General features: G+C 52.5%; 2 protein-coding genes across 2 annotated transcripts; one reads left to right on the forward strand and one right to left on the reverse strand.

Annotated features, from left to right (window-relative positions):
• Nucleotides 1-4,763: 4,763 nt before the first annotated feature.
• Nucleotides 4,764-5,351, reverse strand: LOC136462745 (uncharacterized). The gene has a single exon (XM_066461799.1). The coding sequence runs from the start codon at nucleotides 5,349-5,351 to the stop codon at nucleotides 4,764-4,766; it is 588 nt and encodes a 195-aa protein (XP_066317896.1).
• A 6,635-nt stretch (nucleotides 5,352-11,986) lies between these two features.
• LOC136492862 (homeobox-leucine zipper protein HOX1-like) lies at nucleotides 11,987-13,906 on the forward strand. The gene is made up of 4 exons (XM_066488926.1): nucleotides 11,987-12,384; nucleotides 12,501-12,913; nucleotides 13,021-13,100; nucleotides 13,228-13,906. Exons 1-4 carry the CDS (start codon nucleotides 12,153-12,155, stop codon nucleotides 13,532-13,534), a joined length of 1,032 nt encoding a protein of 343 aa, XP_066345023.1. The 5' UTR covers nucleotides 11,987-12,152; the 3' UTR covers nucleotides 13,535-13,906.
• Nucleotides 13,907-14,791: the final 885 nt, after the last annotated feature.

The raw sequence follows: 14,791 nt of genomic DNA on the forward strand, positions 1-14,791 counted from the left end.
CACTGCTTGGGGCGCAGCCCATGTCTTGGGGGCCATACCCCCATAGCTTGACTCGAGGTTAGAATCGAACGAGAAAGGTCAAGATGTCCCTGTCCGCTTTTAAGTGGTGTCGGGCAAGGCCACTGGGGCTCATCTCGGTTTTTCTCCCCTGGCTCTGTTTGATGCGAGGCGGCCTCGAGCCCTTCGTGGGCTGGTCTTTGAACCTTGGTCGGTCGCCGCTCATATCGAATGAGACGACTATCGCTTCATGATGCGACGCGAAGCATTGTGATGCATCAATTGCATATGCAATGCTTGGGTGTTTGGGATGAATGTATGAATGAATGAATGAGAATGGATGAATAAATGATCATATAAGGGGAAAGAAAAAGTGGGGGTCGAAAAGTTACCTCGATGGCTTGAGCGACAAGTTCGGGGAGCTCTTACCGGATATGTTCGTGTGGGATTCAGATCCGATGTTCTTGACGGGGCCAGCGTAACCTACATGGTGTATCCCACTACTACCTATCTGTCTCTTCGGCAGCGGCCCAAGCCATTTGATCGACTTGGGCGACCTGCCGGCCTCTCCTCGACTAAGATTTCATAGGTAGGCCCCTCCAAACCCTTTTCTGAGAAGGTGGTGGCTAAAGCTCAGGGTGCGGAGATAGAGGCTCTGATCATGCTGGTGAGCGAAAATGCCATAGCTGCTGGGGCGTAGGGTCCTAGCGGTCTGACCAGGTTTACTCAGAGTTGATGTCCGCACACCCTGCCTCTAATTTTTAATGTAAGGAGGGGTCGAGCGTAGAGAGTGTCTACCAGATAGATACTCTTGCTAGCCCCTGAGTGATGTCCGACCCCTTGCCATTGCTAGGGTCGCAGGCTCGGTAGCAAAATTAATGCGTAAAGTAAAGGTGTTTTTCTCTCGGCAGTGGCTTTGAGCCGTTTGAGCAACCTAGGCCCCGATTTTACCTCGATGGTAAGAGTGATGGGTTCAGGAAGCCTCCACCAGATATGAGCGGGATCCTATCTGCTCCCTACCTATTTCTTGGTGGTGGCTAAGCCATCGAGTTGACATGTGCTACCTGCTAAGACAAGATTCTCCTACGAAGATAAAGGATGAGAACATCCCACGTAAGAATTTAGTTAGGCAGATAAGCCAGGCGGAGAAACTTGTAACAAATGGACAACCTTTTAGGTTTCGTTATAGCAAACAACTTTTCAGCTCTTTTCTCCTTTTTGAATAAAAAGGTTAGCGCACTCCGACCCTTTTTGTCATTAAGGTTGTAAAAGCTCAGAGTGTGGGTGAGCCAAATATGATCACGCTGGTGAGCAAAGACACCATAGCCACTGGGGCATAGGTTTCCTACAGTTTGACCAGTTATACTCAGAGCTTGTTCCCACAAACCTAGCTCCTAGGTCTTAATGTGAAAAGAGGGGCAGGTACAGAGAATGTTTGTTGTATAAATGTGCTCATATCGGCCCCTAAGTGAGGCCTAACCCTTTACCGTTGCTGGGGTCGAATGTCATGAAAGATCAGGGAGTTTGATAACGAAACTGATAAGAGAAAGTGTGCGTTTAATAAGGGTAAAAATGACATAGTTGCTCGATGTTTTAGGCATTGGTGATGACCTCACCGTTGATGGTCTTCAACTTGTAGGCGCCTGGCCAGAGCACCTCCGCAATGACGTATGGTCCATCCCATGGCGGGGAGAGCTTGTGGCGGTCCTTGTTGCTCTGGATGAGGCAGAGAACCAGGTCCACGACGTTGAAGGCCCGACCCCGTACTCGACGGCTATGGTATTGTTGTAATGCCTGCTGGTACTTGGCCAAGCGGAGGAGGGCAACATTGCGTGCTTCATCCAGCTGGTCCATGGTGTCCTTGAGGGACACCTTGGCTCCTTGTTCATCATACGCCCTGACCGTTGGTGCTCCATAGTCGAGGTCGGTCGGGAGGATGGCTTCGGAACCATAGACCTTGAAGAATGGCGTGTACCCGGTGGCCCGACTGGGGGTCATCCTTAGACTCTAGAGTACCGTGGGAAGCTCGATGACCCATCGAGTGCCAAACTTGTTCAACCGGTTGAAGATCCTAGCCTTGAGGCCCTGTAGGACCATGTCGTTTGTGCGTTTGACCTGCCCGTTCATTTGGGGGTGTGCTACGAAAACCTAGTCAATGCGGATGTGATATTCATTATAGAATTGGAGGAACTTCTTTCCAGTGAACTGCATGCCGTTGTCCGTGATGATGGAGTTTGGGACTCCAAAGCGATGGATGATGTCGAGGAAGAACAACATGGCTTGCTTGAATTTGATTGCGGAGATCGGCCGAGCTTCTATCCACTTTGTAAACTTGTCTATGATGACAAGCAAGTGGGTGTAACCTCCAGGTGCCCTCTTGAGAGGTTCAACCAGATCGAGCCCCCAGACCATGAATGGCCACGTGATAGGGATCGTCCAGAGCGCTTGGGCCGGTAGGTGAGTCTGCCGAGCATAGTACTGACACCTTTCATAGGTGTGGACGATCTGCTTGGCGTCGGCTACTGCAGTGGGCCAGTAGAAGCCTTGTCAGAACATGTTTTCGACCAGGGTTCTAGGCACGACGTGGTGACCATAGACCCACCGTGGATATCACTCAGCAAACACTTCCTCTGTTTGATGGGGATGCAGCGCTGCAGGATCCCGGTGTGGCTCTGCTTGTAGAGTTTGCCCTCCATAAGGATGAAGGACATGGCGCAGCGCGTGAGCCATTGAGCCTCTGTCTTGTCTGTCAGCAGTGCGTCATGGAGGAGGTAGTCGAGGTAGAGCGTCCTCCAGTCGACCAGAGGGTCGGGCTCTATCGCTGGGTCCTCTTTGAGCTCCATGACTTTGGGGCCAGATGGAGTCGACGGTTGGTCAGCCCTTGAGCCTAGAATAGGTGGACCATCATCGGCTTGTTCTGACCCCTCATAGCCAACTAAGGGCTTATGTTGGTTGCTGGCGAAGACACCCATTAGTACCAGTTCCCGGCTAGACGTCGCCTTTGCCAGCGTGTCGGCCGCCTCGTTGAGGCACCTTGGGATGTGGTTAAGCTCGAGGCCATCGAACTTGTCCTCCAACTAGCAAACTTCTTAGCAATATGCAGCCATCTTGGCGTCATGGCAGCTTGACTCCTTTATGACTTGGTCGATGACTAGCTGGGAGTCACCCTAGACATCGAGGCATCAGATGCCCAACTTGATGGCGATGTGCAAGCCGTTGATGAGCACCTCATATTCGGCCACATTATTGGAGGAGGGGAAATGGAGGCGAACCATGTACCTCGTACGTACCTCGAGGGGTGACACTAAGACTAGCCCTGTGCCGGCACCTTTCTTCATCAGCGATCCGTTGAAGTACATCATCTAGTACTCTTGGTTGATGACCGCTGGTGGCATTTGGACCTCGGTCCACTCTGCCACGAAATCTGCCAATACGTGGGATTTGATGGCCGTCCGAGAGGCATACGCATTGCCCTGACCCATCAGCTCGAGTGCCCACTTCGTGATTCTTCCCATGGCATCCTGGTTTTGGACGACCTCATCGAGTGGGAAGGATGTCACGACTGTCACCGGATATGACTCGAAGTAGTGGTGTAGCTTCCTCTTGGTGATGAGGACAACATACAGGAGCTTCTGGATTTAGGGGTAGCGAGTCTTAGAGTCGAATAGGACCTCGCTAATGAAGTACATAGGGCGCTATACTTTGAGGGCATGCCCCTCCACCTGCGTGGTGGCTGTAATGTAGAGCAGAAGGGGTTCTCCATCGATAGGAGGAACTAGGATCGGAGCCTTCATCAAAAGCTGCTTGACCATGTCAAGTGCCCCCTAGGCCTTGGATGTCCATTCAAAGTGGTCGGCCTTCTTCAGAAGTCGATAAAGGGGGAGACCTCGTTCGCCGAGACGTGAGATGAAGAGGCTAAGCGCGGCGAGGCACCCTATAACTCGTTGTACCCCCTTCATATTCTGAATCGGACCCATCCTCATGATGGCTGAGATCTTCTCTGGGTTGGCTTCGATGCCACGCTCAGAGACGATGAAACCCAGCAGCATACCCCTCGGGACCCTGAAAAAGCACTTCTCAGGATTGACTTTGATGCCGTTTGCTCGGAGTTTTGTGAAGGTCTGCTCAAGATCAGCTACGAGGTGGTCAGCCCGTTTGGACTTGACCACAATGTCGTCAACGTAGGCCTCAACGGTCCACCCGATGAGGTCCCCAAAACACTTAAGCATACAACGCTGGTACGAAGCCCCAACATTCTTCAGACCGAATGGCATTGTGACATAGCAGAACGATCTGAAGGCGGTGATGAAAGATGTCGTGAGCTGTTCGGACTCTTTCATCATGATTTGATGGTACCTGGAGTACGCATCAAGGAAGTAGAGGGTTTCGCACCCTGAGGTAGAGTTGACTATTTGGTCTATGCATGGCAAAGGAAATGGATCCTTTAGGAACGCTTTGTTGAGACCCGTGTAGTCAACACACATCCTCTATTTCCCATTCTTCTTTCATACAAGAATGGGATTGGCTAACCACTCTGGGTGGTACACTTCCTTTATGAATCTGGTCACCAAAAGCTTTGCGATCTCCTCGCTGATGGTCCTGCGCTTCCTCTCATCGAAGCGATGTAGGCGCTGTTTCACCGGCTTAGAGCCTAGGTGGATCTTCAAGGTGTGCTCAGTGACTTCCCTCAAAATGCCTGGCATGTCCGAGGGTTTTCACGCAACGATGTCTTTGTTGGCGTGGAGGAAGTCGATAAGCGCGCTTTCCTATTTAGAGGAAAGTGTGGTGCCAATGCACACCACCTTGCCCTCGGGGCTGCCAGGATCTATGAGGACCTCCTTAGAGCCCTCTACTGGCTCAAAAGACCTGGTCGACCTCTTGGGGTCGGGCGCTTCTTCGGTGACCTCTTTCCTAATGGCCGTGAGCTCTCCAGAGGTGATGATTGCCGCGGCGTGATTGCAGCACTCGACCTCACACTCATAGGTGCACTGGAAGGAGGTACCATCGGTGATGACCCCGCCGAGGCCCAGCATCTTTGGCTTGAGGTAGGTATAGTTGGGGACGGCCATGAACTTCACATAGCATGGTCGTCCTAGGATGGCATGGTAAGTTCTATGGAACTCAACCACTTTGAAGGTGAGGGTCTCCGTCCTATAGTTGGACGGACCCCCAAAAGTGACAGGCAGATCGATCTGCCCAAGTGGCACGACCTGCTTTTCAGGCATGATGCCATGGAAAGGCACTCTGGTTGGCTGGATGCGTGCTCGGTCGACACCCATAGCATAGAGCGTCTTGGCGTACGTGTTGTTGAGGCTGCTACCACCATCCATCAGTACCTTGGTGAGCCGCTTCATGCTAACGATCGGGTCAACCACGAGCGGGTACCTCACTGGTTGTGGGATGCTCTCTAGGTGATCAGTTCAATCGAAGGTTATGGCGAACTCTAACCACCGAAGGAAGGTAGGCGTGGCCGATTTAGTCGTATAGACCTCACAGCACGTGACCTTCTAGCGGTGCTTAGTGTCATAGGCCACCGACCCTCTGAAGATCATGAGACAGCCATCCAGCATCAGAAAGCCGATGTCCTTCCCCTCGGCATCGTCCGTGGTTGGGTCGGGGTCCTTCCCATGCTCCCCTTTGTTGGAACCTCCAGACAAGAACCGCTTCATGAGGCCACAGTCCTTGTATAGATGCTTGACGAGGAAGGCATGGTTCGGGCATGGCCCCTCGAGTAGCTTCTCGAAGTGGTTCAAAGTGCCCTCCGTGGGCTTCCGACCACCCCTACGGTCAGCGGTGGCCACGAGCGAGACCTCACGTCGCTGCTTGTTCTTCTTCTTGGCGAGACAATTGGAGACGATGTCGACGGCATCCTCATCCCGCCTCGCCTTGTCCTTGAGACGGTCGAAGATCGCTCTGACCACTTCTTCGCCCGAGGCGTGGCTAGTGGCGATGTCGAGCAGTTCCTTGGTGGTTCATGGGCCCTTGCATCCTAGCTTGTGAACCTAGGACTCACAGGTGGTCCCAGACAGGAAAGCTCCTATAACATCGGCGTCGGCGACGTTAGGTAGCTCATTGCATTGCCGGGAGAAGCGCCGGATGTACCCAAAGAGGGTTTCTCTGGCCTTCTGTCGGCAGTTCTTGAGGTCCCATGGGTTCCTAGGGTACTTGTATGTGCCCTAGAAGTTTCCTGCGAAGATCTCCTTTAGGTCTGCCCAACTTTGGGTTCTGTTGGACGGAAGGTGTTCCAACCATGTTCGTGCTGAATCGGCCAAGAACAATGGAAGGTTGCAGATAACAAAATCATCATTATCCGCACCATCGGCTTGGCAGGCAAGCCGATAATCCTCGAGCCATAGTCTAGGGTTCGTTTCCCCAGAGTACTTTGGGATGTTGGTTGGTGGTCGGTACCTTGGTGGGAAGGCAGCATTGAGGATGTGTCGGTCAAAGGCCTGAGGCCTCGGTAGGCCATGGCTCGAGCTTCAGTCCTCATTGCTATTGTAGCGTCTGCCACAATGAGGGCGATAGCCGTGGCTAGCTCCCTCTCTTGGGTCATCATAGGTATGCCTACAGGCGTCGAGGGTGTTGCGTGCGTCACGGTTGTGGCCGAGACGCTAATGCATCGGGACCACAGTACGCTGCCTACCGGCTTGTGGTGGCTGGTGGACCGATGTGTCCCTATCGGGGTGCTCTGAGGGCATGCGTTGGCTAGTGCTGAGCTTGCGTCGCCGAGACAATGAGCTCTTGTCCTGCTACACCACTGCACGCTCGAGCAGCGTGCGAATCTCACGGTAGGCCCATTGATCCTCGGGTGTCACGGCCTTTGGAAGACCACGGAGCAAGGCCACCGTAGCAGTGATGTTTTGGCTCGGCCAGGCGAAGTGAGGGAGGGCTTCATCATCCGCGATGATCCTCTGGTTCATGTCACGAGCCATGGCGCGTGCGCGCCCACCGTCTCCATGGCGCTCAATCTCTCGATCGAGCTCTGTGTGTTTCTGCTTGAGCTGGAGTCACGCTTCCTCGAGCTCTTGGTGTCAGGCTTGCAGCTGCTCCACCCGCATGTGAGGTGGGGTCATTGTCTCTCCCTCAGCCTCATCGTCGAGGTCATTCATTAGGGTAGCCTCCTCCTCATGGATGCTTTCGACGTGCCCCTCGGGTGTACCTGTCATGAAGCATTCACGAGAGGGGTGATGGCTCCCCTGCTGGAGTCTGAGCCAGAGGGCGACTCTAGCTCCTCTACGAGGAGGTAATGGAAAGACTCCATGACGTGTTCGATGACCCCCACGAACTCGTCATTCGCAGGGGACGGGATCATGCGCTGCGCCACAAGGTGGCCAACGGTCTCTGTGGCGTTGCAGAGACCGAACGGGAGCACCATTGGGGCGCTCCAGATGAGGTATTCCAGGGAGAACGACTCTCTCCTGAAAAGCTACGCCATGATGTTGGCGAATGAGAAGGTGAGGTGGCGTAGGACCTCCCAGGACGATTGGGGTCCTAGGAAGACGCCGAGCTGATGCTCCAACCTTCCATAGTCGAAGTCGAGGAGCTGGCTGCTTCTAGGGGTGTGGGCCTCTAGCGCATGCAGCCATAGCTCCTTGAGCATCTCGGTGATCGTGTTGAGGCCATTGGAGTGGAAGGGTTGAACAACGACGGGCGCCCACGTCAGCTCTCCCTCCACCGTGACGATGAAGTCTAGATCCCCGAAGCGCACGTGCGCACCTAGGACCCTGCTGATGCCGTGACTAGCCATCCATGGCCTGATGTTAATGTTGGGACGCGCAAAGGCCCCTACCTGGCATACCAACTGTCAGTCTTTCGACTAAACACCAACGAGTAAATTTGTATTATTACGCGTCTAGCCCGGATGGTGTGCCAAAAAGATATAAGGTTTATACTGGTTCGGGCAGCATGTCCCTACATCCAGTTCATGCCTGCTGCTCGTGTTATTAGCACTGAAAAGTTCGTAGTAGGGGTTACCAGCGGGCAAGAGAGGGACAGGTCCCAAGTCTCTGATGGAAAGATCGAATGGGGGCCGAGAGCTCGGTCACTGCTCAGTTATGTGTTCGAGGTTCGATGCTAGTGGTTTTGTTGTGATGCGATGTGATGTGTGATGTAGTGAACCGATGCCCCTTAGTGGGGTGCCCTGTTTTCTCTTTTATAGGCCAAGGGAGAGCACGGGTTATAGATGGGAGAGCGAGGGGCATGAGAGGCAAGGGAAGTCCTTCAGGGTCACCGAGTCTTCCTTTTTCTCCATGCGGGCCCCGCTGACATGGCAGGCGGTGTCAGGGACATCCCCATGCTGGGCGCCTGTCCGCTGACCATGATAGGGCCACGCTGGGCCCCTGTCCGCTGACAATGCCATGCCCTGGCATTGTCAGCGGGCCATCATGTCCCACTCCATCCCGGCAGGCAGCGCGGTGAACCAGCGTGCTAATCAGCGGCCATATAGGGAGTAGGCAGCATAGTGACCACGCGTCCATCACTGTGGGTGATGTGAGTTCCCTAGAATGACATGTCGTGGGGACGGGTCGTGCTGAGATGTAACCGCTCCCTGCACGATTCTAGAAGTTTGACCTTGGGTCACACCTTCTGGACTGTAGTGGTTGTCATGAGCTTCCGTAAGGATCCATGCCCGAGGGATCGGGCGAGGCGGAGCCAGCACTCAGATGTCGGGCGAGGCGGAGCCAGCCCTCAGCCCTCAGGCGTCGGGAGAGGCAGAACCAACCCTCAGACGTCGGGCGAGATGGAGCCAGCCCTCGGGAGTTAGCCAAGGTAGAGCCAACCCTCGGGGGTCAGGCGAGACGAAGAAGTGCAGCCGAGCAAGCTGAAAGATGACGCAAAGACGACAATGGCTTTAAGCAAAAAAAGAAGAAGAAGAAGTGATGATAGGTTTATGTTTTTTTTCTAGCTGATGAATGCAGTTGGATGAATAAAGCGATGACTATAATCAAACAAATAAATAGAACTACTTAAAAATATTTTAAGATTCAGAGTTTATAAGGAAACAAAAAAGATATCTGCGTATTTGTGTGAATCTCTTTGCTACATACTCCAGTTATTAGTATGAAAATGAACCAATTTGTTTAATTTCCGCATGCTAAACATGTTCATGAGTTAGACTGGTTGTGTTGTTCCAAAATGTCAGAATAGTCATTTTGGTCCCTGAAATATTACTCGAGGCTCGGTTTCATCCCTAAACTTTTAAAACGATCGTTTAGTCCTCAAACCCTACTGTTTGGCTCAGTTTCATCCTAGAACTATGAAAATTATCATTTCAGTCCTCAAACTTTACATTTTAGGCTCAATTTCATCCTAGAACTATAAAGATGATCGTTTTAGTCATCAAACTTTGCGTTTTTAGTCTTTAAACTTTTATTTTTAAACTCAACTTTGTCTATCGTTCTATGTGGAACACTATGCTATTGCACCTGGTCGGCTTCAACACCACCAACAATTGGAGATAAAAATAATATTCCTCCAAAAACACTTTAGTGGCCATTTGTAAGTGCATCTAGCCCTTTAGTTGGTTTTAGAATATGAATACAAATATTGAAAGTATGCCATCCGATTTGGTAGTTGGGACGACGCTAGAGACAATAGTACCTAACGATGACTGTCCATCTCAAATCGCGAGTGATGCCGGACAAAGGACTAAGTTGTGGCAAAATGCATTTTGATAATTCATAGATGAATTTATGCCTAAAATATAAAAGTTTTCTTTTTAGATAGACAAAATTGAGTTGAAAAATAAAAGTTTAAAGATCAAAATGCACTTCGGTAGTTCATGGATGAAATTGAGCCCAAAATGCACAGTTTGAGGACTGAAACGATCATTTTCACAGTTCTGAGATGAAATTGAGCCTAAAAATAGAGTTTGATGACTAAAATGACCGTTTTGAAAGTTTAGGGATAAAACTGAGCCTCGAGTAATAATTCAGGGGCCAAAACAGCTATTTTGCCTTCCAAAAATACACAAACTTTGACTTTTCAAAAGATGAAATGCACTTTGCACTTTTGAATCCATGTTTTTGGATAAACGTAGTGCGTAAGCAGAGGGCTGCGGTGCAGAATATTATTGCCTAGGAGAATATCAACCAGATTATATTCGAAGTGTTCGAGAACGAAAAAGGGAATACTACTCCAGTGATTTGCGAGTGGGGTCGGGCGTCGGAGTGGATGAGGTGAGGATGTCAATGATTGGGGAAGGTGGGCGCTGTCGGGGCCGCGCGGGGCAGGCGCGCGCGCGTGGGGGCTCCCTTGGTGCGGTCCGACCTGGCGCGCGGCGGGGCCGACGAGGCGGGCGCGTCCACGTGACCCCCGCCCTGGTCTCCCTCCCGCTTTCCCGTCCCGCTCCACGTGACGCTGTCTGCCCCAGCCTTGTCAGTAGGTGTACTACTACGTACTGGACATTAGCACGGGCTCTGGCCTGGCTCTGGCTCCGGCTGTTCCCACTTGTTGCTTGCGGCTCGAGCTCAGTAACGCCCGGCACAGGCTCACCTCTCACGCATGGCTCGTACTACGTACTGTATGACGGTATGAGTACCTCATGGCAGGACCGCAGCAGGCTGCACGCATGGGATTGTTCCTCTCTCTCTCTCTCTTTATAATTTGTGTCGAAGATAAAAGTGAAATACTACTCCACCTACGGTCCTGCTACCAGCTGAGCGAGCAATCAATCATCGAACGTGGGCAGTGCCTCGACCCAATCATGAACTCATTCCGGGTTGATGATTGAGTCGATGATGACGACGGCAGCAAACAGGGGTAACAGGCCATCTACGGCCAGTACAGTACAGTGCAAAAAGAAAAAGGAAAAGCCGGCACGGTCGAGTACTCGAGTCCCCTCCGGCATCGCATCACACCGCTCACCGCTGCACATCGACGTCGGCCATCGAAACAGCAACAGCTGCAGCGTGGGTGGGGGGTGGGGCAGGGGCAGCTGCAGCTGCAGCGCCGGGCGGCGCAGACAATCAGGGAGGGGTGCTGGTGCCGGTTGCGCGCGAGGGGACAGCGCGATCGCTTCCGAGGCCGCGCGGCGTCGGCGTGCCTCCGGGGCTCCCGGCACACCTGTCACTGTTCGGTTTCTGATCCGATCGGTTGATCCTGGTGTATTGTGAGAGAAAAATACTATATCATATATGATAAGCACTGACTGAAACTAATAGGCTGCATAATTGCCCCAAAAACTCACGGCCCAATCACGTCTGCCGTGCCGTGCGTCCCAATCCGCATTCATGTCACAGCAGCACTCACTCACTTGCGTGGCATGACAGCACCATTCACTGCTGAGCAAAATTCGCCGCTTCTCTTTGCTTGTTTCCCCGTGAATTTTCGGGGCCTGATCTTCCTCCAAGTGCGCCATGCTACTGTACTGTGTCCTCTAATGTGATTAAGGCCATATTTGATTATTTGACTTGTTTCCATTTTCCAACGATGGGCTCTCAGAAAGAAAAGGTCCAGGGAATGTACGGTAGATAATATCTTTGACAAGATTTATTATTATCTAATAATAGTAGAACATTTGGCATGCAGGAGCAAAGACTGAGTTTCTTCTCCGTGTGTCTCTTTCATGCATGTGGAGGAAGGACGAGGAGCAACAGCAGCGGCACTGCGGGAGGACTCGAAAGGAACACGGATCGCCATCGCGAAGGCATCGCTGATCCATCCATCCTCCCCCGAGCCGGAGCCAGGCGGACAAGTCAAAAGAGGCGCCAGAGCGCCACCGCTACGTGCCTGGACCCCCACGGGCACGGCCAGGCTCAGCTGATGATTGGGCTGCACCGGCGCGGGTGACGCGCCTGCCAACACCTCATCATCACAATCTTGACCTTTCCTTCCTCCCCACCACCCGGTTTGAGCCAACCCAAACCAGTCAGCTAATAGTATTTTTCTCTCACAACAAACCAGCACCAGCCAGCCCAAAAAAACCAACCAACCAACAGTCCGAAAGTTTTCCCGGTGTGCGTCCTCTTTAAAAGCAAGACCCTCCCCTTCCTCCTCACTGCCACACCACACCACACCGAGCTCCATCGATTATATTCATCGATCCACCGTTTACCCCCCTCTCTCTCTCTCTCTCTCTCTCGCTCTAGACTGCAACTAGAAAGACGGCGGTTTCGTCGAGAAGGGAACCAAGTTCAAAGTGACAACCATCGTCAATGGAGATGGCGGTTAATGCGAGAGGCGAGGAGCAGTACGGGAACGACAACCATCTCGGGCTTGGGCTAAGCCTCAGCCTCGGCATCGCCGCCGCGGCTCCGGCCGAGGTCGAGCCGCCGCCACCGCGGCAGCAGCAGCAGCGAGCTATCAGCGTCGCGCCCATCTCCTCCCTCCTCCCCGCGCCGCAGTGGTGGAACGGCCCCGCCGGTCTCTTCTTCTCTCCCTCCTCCGGTGAGTAGACACCGCATGCATGACGCATCAAGATACATGTTTTCTTTCTAGAGGGACACCGTCGATCCTCGAGTGATGTTCTGGTCCTGACAGAGATACTGCGCGCATGCATGCAGGGATGATGATGGATCCATCTCTGGAGAGGAAGCATCAGCAGCCGCAGCCGCAGGCGACCACGTGCCACAGCCACGAGATGCCGTTCCTGCGGCTGCGGGGGATCGACGTGAACCGGGCCCCGGCCGGGGAGACCCGGACCCGGAGGGGCAGCTGCAGCGAGGACGAGGAGCCCGGCGCGTCTTCGCCAAACAGCACGCTCTCCAGCCTCAGCGGGAAGCGCGCCGCGCCGGCGAGGAGTAGCGGAGAAGTGGACCGAGAGGCCGACGGCCACACCCCGAGAGCCGGAGGCGGCGGCAGCGACGACGAGGACTCCGGCGGCGCCGGCGGTGGGTCGCGCAAGAAGCTCCGCCTCTCCAAGGACCAGGCCGCCGTCCTCGAGGACAACTTCAAGGAGGACAACACCCTCAACCCCGTACGTGCATAATCAATCACTCGAGGAGTATATATATCCAAAAAAACATCGATCACCTTCAAACTCGAGGAAATCTAATAACCGTTTCTTTTTCTGACTTTGATCAGAAGCAGAAGGCGGCGCTGGCGAAGCAGCTGAACCTGAAGCCACGTCAGGTCGAGGTCTGGTTCCAGAACCGCAGAGCCAGGTAATTAAACAAAACAACCCCTTGATAATTTATAATAATTAACCTGGTAATTTCATCTCTTTAATTTAATCGTCATCCCATTCATTAATAATGGCTAATGATAATAATCAAATTATTGTTCATTCAGGACGAAGCTGAAGCAGACGGAGGTGGACTGCGAGTTGCTGAAGCGCTGCTGCGAGACGCTGACGGAGGAGAACCGGCGGCTGCAGCGGGAGGTGGCGGAGCTGCGCGCGCTCAAGCTCGTCGCGCCGCACCACTACGCGCGCATGCCGCCGCCCACCACGCTCACCATGTGCCCCTCCTGCGAGCGCCTCGCCTCCGCCGCGTCCGCCGACGAGGCGGCGGGCCGTACCACCGCTCCCACAGGGCCCTGGGGCCCGCTCCCCGTGCGGCCCGTGTTCGTCGCCGACGGCCCGGCCCGGAGGTCATGATCGACAGACAATATGGCATGAGATGGATGCGCTTGCTAATTGCTACTGCTAGCTAAGTAGCTAGTGCTAATTAGGGTTGGATCTCTCTTTTTTGCACTTTATTATACCTGCAGCTTATTAGTTTTTATTAATCTTTGTTTTTTTCGCACTGTTTTCTTTGCTGAAAATAGATAACGATGTCTTGTGTCTTGTATTCATAAGTCATACTCATAAGTGATGCAATGGTCTTCTACTTTGCATATATACGATACGACGTCAGTTGTTGGCACGCGTTGCTTGTTTGTGATGCTTGTTCAGAGTGCAACCACATTGCCTAAACATGACTTTCCAGTCCTACAACCACTCTGAATAATTACAACATGTGCTTAATCATTGGATTTGTGCAATTGTTATGTTGTAAGCTTTTTTCAGAGGGATTATAAGAGCATCTCCAAGAATACCCCATATCCCTTTCCTATCCATGTTTTTTTAGAAAAAAGAGAGAAAAGCTCATCTTCAAGAGTACCATATATCCCTTCTCCATCTATTAGGGATTGACAAACATCGTGCGTAAAAGTACGTGCAGCCTACTCGCGCACATCTGACGCGCCCTCGCCTGCCTCCCCGACGCCGTCTCGAAGAAGACACTACTGGAAACAGAGACTTTGCCGAGTGCAAAATTCTTTGCCGAGTGTCAAAAATCGGGCACTCGGCAAAGACCTTTTTTGCCGAGTGCTGCACTCGGCAAAGAATTACACTCGGCAAAGATTTCTTTGCCGAGTGCCGGACACTCGGCAAACACGGGCACTCGGCAAAGGACTTCTTTGCCGAGTGCCAGACTCTCGGCAAAATCTCTACACTCGGCATAGGCTGCCCGTGAAAACGGCGTCCGGTCACGGCCTTCTTTGCCGAGCGCCTGCAGTTAGGCACTCGGCAAAGATTTGTTTTTTTTTAATTTCTTTGCCAAGTGCCCCAGATCTGGCACTCGGCAAAGATTTAAATTTTTTTTAAAAAAAATTCTTTGCCGAGCGTCTCAGATCTGGCGCTCGGCAAAGATTTTTTTTTATTTTTAAAATACTTTGCCGAGTGCCCCCGGGACGGCACTCGGCAAAGATTTATTTTTTTTATTATTTCTTTGCCGAGTGCTCCTGTGGATGCACTCGGCAAAGAGGAAATTTTAAAAAAAATTTAAAACATTCTTTGCCGAGTGCCTGATGGCTGGCACTCGGCAAAGACACCCTTTGCCGAGTGCCATGCCCTGGCACTCGGCAAAGTTTT

Source organism: Miscanthus floridulus, chromosome 1 (assembly GCF_019320115.1).
Source record: "Miscanthus floridulus cultivar M001 chromosome 1, ASM1932011v1, whole genome shotgun sequence".
NCBI classification, from domain to species: domain Eukaryota; kingdom Viridiplantae; phylum Streptophyta; class Magnoliopsida; order Poales; family Poaceae; genus Miscanthus; species Miscanthus floridulus.